This window comes from Leptonotus elevatus, chromosome 11 (genome assembly GCF_054856555.1).
Source record: "Leptonotus elevatus isolate MCC_2025b chromosome 11, RoL_Lele_1.0, whole genome shotgun sequence".
Classification (NCBI taxonomy): Eukaryota; Metazoa; Chordata; class Actinopteri; order Syngnathiformes; family Syngnathidae; genus Leptonotus; species Leptonotus elevatus.
The window spans coordinates 10,180,914-10,189,013 of record NC_141249.1 but is presented as its reverse complement, the minus strand read 5'-3'; the positions used below and the strand labels follow the sequence as shown (position 1 = coordinate 10,189,013).

Genomic DNA, 8,100 nt, shown 5'->3' with positions numbered 1-8,100 from the left:
GTTTACAGCCGTTTTGGACACCTGGACATAAGACACGCAGCAATTCATATGCGTACTGTATGACACATGTCACTTCTGGTGTTTTCTGTAGCCTTTTTTTTAACGGCATCAGAGCCCAACGATAAGAACGAAGACGGTACTTTATTTTTATTTTTTCCTGTTCACATAGCCTCATCAAAGGCATCAGTGATGGTTTGCTTCATGTTACGAGCACTAATGCATTTGTTAAAGTGTTTTGTTTTGGGGGGGGGGGGGGGGGTTATTTCCGCAAGTCAACATCCATGCAGGCAGCACGGAGATCTACTGGGTGAGGTGCGCTGTAAAATTAAGAACAAGAAGAGGCAGAGATCGTCCCATGACTCTCAAGTCGTTCCCACAGAAGATACAATATATGTACACACACACACACACCGGTGTGTACATTATTGTTGTAGTCCCTACATATGTTTCTGCTCTGTGTGTGTGAAAGTATCTGTACTTGGATTTTTTACAATAAAAACATATGCTAATTTCTGTTATCCCATCTTTGTTTTTTTTTTGCATATGTTAGCATTAAGCTAACAGACATTCATTAGCTGAAGTTATAGGATGTGTTTGAACATGTGAGTGAATGTTTAATTCTAATAGTGTTTCTGTTCCCTCAAAGTGATCTCTTACAATAGTGTCCCATTTTTTGACATTGACAGAATGAGAACAAGTACTGAGGAATACTTATAGAAGTACAAACCCAATTCCAAAAAAGTTGGGACACTATACTAATTGTGAATAAAAACTGAATGCAATTATGTGGAAGTGACAAATTTCAATATTTTGTTCAGAATAGAACATAGATGGTCAAAAGTTTAAACTGAGAAAATGTATCATTTTAAGGGAAAAATATGTTGATTGTAAATGTCATGGTGCCAACAAATTAAAAAAAAAGTTGAGACAAGTAGCAATAAGCGGCTAAGTCAATTGCACTTAAAACAGCCGGAAGACCAGTTACCACTAATTAGTTCCATTGGCAACTTGATTGGAATATAAAAAGAGCTTCTCGGAGTGGCAGTGTCTCTCAGAAGCGAAGATGGGTAGAGAATCACCAATTCCTCCAATGTTGCGCAGAAAGATAATGGAGAAATATCAGAAAGGTGTTTGCCAGCGAAAAATTGCAAAAAGGTTGAAGTAATCGTCATCCACAGTGCAGAACATCATCCAAAGATTCAGAGAATCTGGAACAATCTCTGCGTGTCAGGGTCAAGGCCGAAAAATCCTACTGGATGCCCATGATCTTCGGGTTCTTAAACGGCAGGAATGCTTACTGTAAGGGAAATCACAGAAAGGGTTAAGCAATACTTCCAGAAAACATTGTGGGTGAACACAATCCACCGTGCCAGCCGGCGTTGCCAGATGAAACTCGACAGTACAAAGAAGAAGCCATTTCTAAAGCAGACCAAGAAGCGCGGGCGTTTCTCTGGGCCAGGGGTTATTTAAAACGGAGTGTGGCAAATTGGAAACCTGTTTTTTGGTCAGACCAATCACGATTGGAACTTCTTTGTGGAAAACTGGGGCGCTCTATCATACTGACTAAAGAGGACAAGGACAACCCAAGTTGTTATCAGCACTCAGTTTATAAGCCTGCATCTGTGATGGTATAGGGTTGCATGAGTGCGTATGGCGTGAGCAGCTTCCACATCTGGAAAGGCATCGTCAATGCAGAAAGGTAAATTCAGATTGGAGAACAACATATGCTCCCATCCCTCCAGGAATCATCACTTTCAGAGAAGATCTTGCATTTCTCAACACCATAAAGCCAGACCACATGCAGCACCAATTACAACATCATGGCTGCGTAGGAAAAGGATCCGGGTATTGAAACTTCTTTCACTTCTAGAGCACATATGGCGCATCATAAAGAGGAAGATGCAACAAAGAAAGCCCAAGACAGAGAGACGCGTGTTAGACAAGAATGGGACAGCATTCCTATTTCTAAACTTGAGAAACGTGTTTCCTCGATCCCCAGACGTTTGCAGACTGTTGTAAGAAGAAGAGGGGATGCCTCACAGTGGTGAAAATGGCCTTTTCTCATTTTAAACTTTTGACCTGTTCTCTATGTTCTATTCTGAATAAAATATTAAAATTTGGCACTTCCGCATAATTCTATTCAGTTTTTATTCACAATTTGTATAGTGTCCCAACTTTTTAGGAATTGGGTTTGTATGTTTTAATGAGAAGCTCGGTCATCCGGAAGGGACTCAGTGTCGAGCCGCTACTCCTCCGCGTTGAGAGGAACCAGTTGAGGTGGCTCAGGCATCTGGTTCGGATGCCTCCTGGACGCCTCCCTGGAGAAGTGTTCCGGGCATGTCCCACCGGCGGGAGACCCCGGGGACAACCCAGGACACGCTGGAGAAACTACGTCTCTCGGCTGGCCTGTCGGAGAGCTGGCTGAAGTGGCTGGGGAGAGGGAAGTCTGGGAGTCCCTGCTAAAGCTGCGGCACACGCGACACGACCACGGTTAAGCGGTAGATGATGGATGGATGTTTTAATATGTTTAACATATGTGAAAATTATTTTTATTATTTTTTTAATTATACGGAGTCACTCTCCTTGGTTTCTCTGTGCCCCACCATATCCTTTTTAATTATAGTTTATCAGCTTGCGTGCATGGGTGATGGGGGAAGCAGGCAGCATTTGTTTTTACCTTGAGTCTTTTAATTAATTACCCAGCACTTTGAGTTGCATTTTTAAGTATGAAAAGTGATATACAGTATAAATAAAGTTTGATTTGATTTGGAACTTATCCCCATGATGAATTGGAATTCACTATAAACCTTGATGGGCAATTTGCCTTTTCTGGAGATGTTTTCTAGGATTGTATTTAGCATAACCTATTTCATCAACAGGGTTGTATGAAACTTTTAATATCCACTTATTACAATGAAACAGTGATAATTTCGTCGACGAAAAATTGTCATCACATTTTTCAGACGAAAACTAAAATAGAAGCCATTCACGAGAACTAAAATTGACTGACAATTTCGTCAATGACTAAAACGAAAATGAAAACAACAGAGTGTCCATCTATCCAACCATTTTTTTTATTAGTACTTCATCATGAAACCTATCCAAGTAAATGTTTGAAACTGCCATTAGCGGGAACATATGACAAGCAACATTCACGTACACATCTACTAGTATGCCTCTACGGACATGCAATTACTTCAATGAACTGCATCTTTTTGAGATGTTGGAGGAAGATCATAGACTAGGAGAAAAACATGCACGAAAAAAAGAAGAATTTAACCCATAATCTCTTGATTAAGTGGTCAATCGTAAAGGGGATGTGTGGACGCCCATGCAGTCACGCCCTGAATAATCATGTAATGTGGCTGAACATGTTAAAATCACATCTTCAATTCAGATTTACGGTGTATGTATTCATTTAATCACTCAACAATAATTGCACAGACTTCTCTAGCTTCAAAAGTCTGGAATGATCCCCCCCCCCCCCCCTCTCAATGTTTGTGGTGGCAGAACAAACAGCGATAATTCACCCTATTAGCAGAGTGAATGTTAGTGCAGGGGCGATGCTGTCAGTTGTCCCCCTCCCCTACGCATGCACTCACAGCCCGTGTGCGCCTGCTGATCAAATCGGCGCGGCGGCGGGCCGGCCGTCGGCGACGCCCCGCGGACGGAGGCGGCAAGCCGGCGAGAGGCGCGCCTTCCCCCCGGTCGCCTGCGCGCCACGTGTCGCGGTCTCTGTGGCGAATGGAGGTGGGCTGAGGAAGGGAGCGGGGAGAAGAACCGTGTTTTCAGTCGTTTTTATTTCAGTGGAGATTATAATGTGCGCGTTTGGAGACAAAAGTACACGAAGGAACCCTGAGAACGCCGCCATAAAGATAAGCAAACGGAATTATTAGGAAGCCTGCCTTGACGGGTGGCTGTGTGCTGGCCACAGGCGGGGAGGAAGGCGGCATCTGCGAGCAACAAATCTCTCTGCTTGCTCTGGCTCGCATTCCGATAAGGAAGCCCGGGTCCAGCTCGCTCGGGAGGCGTGGTTTTCCCAGGCTTTTAAAACAGCAGCTGCTATTTACCTTCCCCTCTAATGTAAACCACCGCAGCCGACGCCGCCGCCCGCCACCGCTGCTGCCTCAGCCACGCACCCCACACCCTCTCTCACCTCTCCCCTCCTCGCCCCCCCCACCCCCCTCCTCACCTCACCTCCCTCCCCTCGTCTACGGCCCGGCGGCCAAATCTCCACTATAACCGTGCTCGTAAAAACAGCCTGGCACGTGCTCCACATAGACGACTCCACGCGTGATTAAATGACAAACATCTGTACAGGCGAGCTAGCACACTTGATTTGATTCCAGATCAGGAATAAAGAAAGCACTTGTTGTGCAGACCTGCTGATTTCACGTGTTCTTCACCTACAGAATAGACGCATTCTTTTCATTTTTAGGATGTCCTTGTTTGTTTGTCATCCTCCCGTTTTGTTATGTTCTCACATGGGGGGAAAATGACTATAGACTACACTCACGAACATCAAACAGACACCTACTTTCTTGGCAAATTGGCTTTTGATTTTATTTATAATGTAGCCTTATCCCAATATGGTAGCACGATAGATAGACCGATAGACCGATAGATAGATAGATAGATAGATAGATAGATAGATAGATAGATAGATAGATAGATAGATAGATAGATAGATAGATAGATAGATAGATAGATAGATAGATAGATAGATAGATAGATAGATAGATAGATAGATAGATAGATAGATAGATAGATAGATAGATAGATAGATAGATAGATAGATAGATAGATAGATAGACGGACGCGAGCATTTGTATTCTAAAATTAAAGACAATTAGTTTTCAATTGTTGAGTTGTGTTTGCAAATGGGGAAAAAACAACCTTTTCTGTTAAAAAGTTGGGAAAACGTAATGAATCTACTTTTTTGTATCATTTTTATTGCAGTTATCGATAGCCGTTTCACTTCGGTCGTGTTGCGTTTAAATGAGTTAGACAAAATACAACTTTTCAATGTGTTGGCAAGATGGTTGCCATTTTAATGGTTTGGCTGTGTTGCGTTTGGTTGGTTGCACAAATGACAACTTTCAATGTTTTTTTAAATGAGTTAGACAAAATACAACTTTTCAATGTGTTGACAAGATGGTTGCCATTTTAATGGTTTGGCTGTGTTGCGTTTGGTTGGTTGCACAAATGACAACTTTTCAATGTTTTTTTAAAAAGTACATTAAAATATATTTGTTAATCCCTTGATAAAAATGAAATACGTATCAAGTTTAGTTGAGCGTGTCGGCGTGTTTTCTAAAGTCAAGGTGCAAGTAACACGCAGCGTGGGTGCGTTCGCGTAAGTGTGCCGCAATTGTTTATCTTGCCGCTCCGGGAGCGAAAGGGTGCATCGCCGCTCGCGCCTGCTCCCGGTGCGGGTGCCCGCCGTGTGATGATTGAAGACTGGAAGGCGGTTTCCCGGCTGCGCCCTCAGCCCGGGCAGCGCGCCATTGGCCGCCAGCTGCGGGCCGCCACGCAGCCAATGGGAGGGCGCCGACCACGAGCCGTCCTCCCTCGGGCCGCGTGCGCCTCGTCCTGATTGGTGGGAAGTTAGTGTGGGAAAGAAAGTTTGGGAAGTTTCACACGAGCCGTTCGCGTGCGGGGCAAGATATAAATACACGCCACACGCAGACGCGCCGACACACACAGACTCACACTTCCAGCGGCACGTCGCCCTCTCGGATTCTAACTTGGTGCGGTGACGCGGGACTGTTTCCACCACTTCTTCTGGATCATATTTTGCTGCATTTTGAGGGATAATTGATTTTGCCATTAAGATGCCTTCCGACATGATGGAAAAATCGTCCTCTTCTCCGGTCGCTGCCACCCCGGCAAGCATGAACTCGACCCCCGATAAACCCAAAACAGCCTCCGAGCACAGAAAGGTGAGTTAAATGACACGAACCACTTCCATGTTGGGACACTTTAACGCGCCTTTTACGCGCGCGCGCTTTGACGTTTATTAACACCTCACTCGTTATTTTCTAAAGTCTTCCAAACCAATAATGGAGAAGCGGAGAAGAGCCCGAATCAACGAGAGTTTGGGCCAGCTGAAAACTCTCATCTTGGATGCGCTCAAAAAAGATGTAAGTTCTCGCACGTGAAGTCGATTTGGGAATAAATCTAAAAATAGCTGTCAAATGTGCGACTGGATTCTAACTGTGTGTTTGTTTCTCTTCTGCAGAGCTCTAGACACTCCAAGCTGGAGAAAGCAGACATCCTGGAGATGACAGTGAAACATCTACGGAACCTCCAGAGAGCTCAAATGACCGGTGAGTTTCGTTTCCAAGGCAGATGCACAGTCCCCAAAGATACATTTAAAAAAACACCCGGAGTTTAAATTAATCGTCGCCGTCTTTCTGCGCAGCTGCTCTCAACACCGACCCCACCGTGTTGGGCAAGTATCGCGCCGGTTTCAGCGAGTGCATGAACGAAGTCACCCGCTTTCTGTCCACCTGCGAGGGCGTCAACACGGAGGTCCGAACGCGGCTCCTCGGCCACCTCGCCAGCTGCATGACGCAGATCAACGCCATGAACTACCCCACCCAGCACCAGATCGCCTCCGCGGCCGGGCCGACGCACCCCTCGTTCGGCCAGCCCATGGTGCAAATCCCCGGGTCCGCTCCGCAGGTGCTGCCCATGAGCGGCGTGCCGTGTAAGGGAGCCCCCTCACCGGCCACTTTACCCAGTTCGGACGCCACCAAAGTGTACGGCGGCTTCCAGATTGTGCCTGCCACGGACGGACAGTTTGCCTTCCTTATACCCAACGCGGCGTTCGCCCCCAACGGTCCCGTCATTCCCGTGTACGCCAACAGCCCCGGGACGCCGGTTCCGGTGCCGGCTGCCGTCTCTCCCGGAGCTCCGTCGGGAAACGCGGACTCGGTGTGGCGACCCTGGTGAACGTAGCCAAGGAGCGTAAAGACTCTCAAATGACACTTATTAGTTCTTCTCTTTTGTTGCTCCATGTTATTTTTCTTTATCAAATGGAAAAAGAGTATGCACTATATTTGTACAGCTAACAAAGCGAGTAAAGTTCATATTGAAATGAGATTTGTATTGTGGAAGTCCGTTCACTGCATTTTTAAAAATATATATATACGGTTTTCTTTCCTACTTTTTTGAAGCCAAAGATGTTTAATGCGCTTATGCCGTTCTTCGTTTTGGAAGACAAATAAATTTGTTACTTCATGGACCTTGTTTGTTTTGAAGGTTATTTTTCTTACTTAAACAACATTATTAATCGTTCATTTGGAACTGACAGAAATGCTAATTTTGGTCAAATACTACACATTTACAAATGTGAGCTGCAGAGAAAATATTAATTAAATAATAAACAACTTTAGCACTCATATTTTGCACAATATCTTCACGAGGTGACGTTTTACTTTAGAACCAAACGGATGCTGACACAAAACCACACCAACTTAGTGAATGATCCAAATAAGAAAAGTCTTTGGAAATCTTAAAAGATCAGTCTGACTTTTGAGTGTGAGCCAGTTTGATACCTGAGATGTCTTTCAATGGTCACGTACGCCATCTAGCAGCGTAAATGCGCATTGCATCCTGGTTATTGTTGTTGGTCTTAGTGAGCTTCAAGTAGAGAGAGAGAGAGAGATGCGTTTTCTCCCTCTCTCTGGTTTTACACCGAGCAGCACAGTCACATCTGCCGCACGTTTTTGGGGTTCAAGGTTCGTCTCTGGACTTTTGTATGCTCTCCTTATGGTACTCTGTCTGGCTCCCTCTCAGATTGTCAAAACATGCATGTTTGGTTCATTGAAGACTCTAAACGTTAAATATGAATGTGAGTATGAATGTTACCTACTATTATCTGTTGATCAGTCTCTTAAGGTGCACTCCGCCTCTCACCCAGGCTCACACAAGACCTTAATGAGGACTGTGCTATAGAAAATGAATTGATTTTAAGTGGCTAAAGAACACTTAATGTTAATGCTCAAATCTTGGCAAGTGTCTTGATATGACAACATTTATCTGTCATGGTCAGATGACATCATTCTTTTCATTTCATGTTGATGGGGGTTTATT

At 44.6% G+C, this 8,100-nt stretch overlaps 1 protein-coding gene across 1 annotated transcript; it reads left to right on the top strand.

The window, feature by feature from the left end:
• The first annotated feature begins 5,684 nt into the window (after positions 1–5,684).
• hes1 (hes family bHLH transcription factor 1) lies at positions 5,685–7,249 on the top strand. The gene is made up of 4 exons (XM_086089149.1): positions 5,685–5,942; positions 6,048–6,143; positions 6,242–6,329; positions 6,425–7,249. The coding sequence occupies exons 1-4, from the start codon at positions 5,835–5,837 to the stop codon at positions 6,955–6,957; spliced, it is 825 nt and encodes a 274-aa protein (XP_085945275.1). The 5' UTR covers positions 5,685–5,834; the 3' UTR covers positions 6,958–7,249.
• The last annotated feature ends 851 nt before the right edge of the window (positions 7,250–8,100 follow it).

Coding starts and splice junctions, on each gene's coding strand:
- hes1 (XM_086089149.1), top strand. CDS start 5,835: ATGCCTTCCGACATGATGGAAAAATCGTCCTCTTCTCCGGTCGCTGCC. Junction 5,943..6,047: donor CAGCCTCCGAGCACAGAAAG/GTGAGTTAAATG, acceptor TATTTTCTAAAG/TCTTCCAAACCAATAATGGA. Junction 6,144..6,241: donor TGGATGCGCTCAAAAAAGAT/GTAAGTTCTCGC, acceptor TCTCTTCTGCAG/AGCTCTAGACACTCCAAGCT.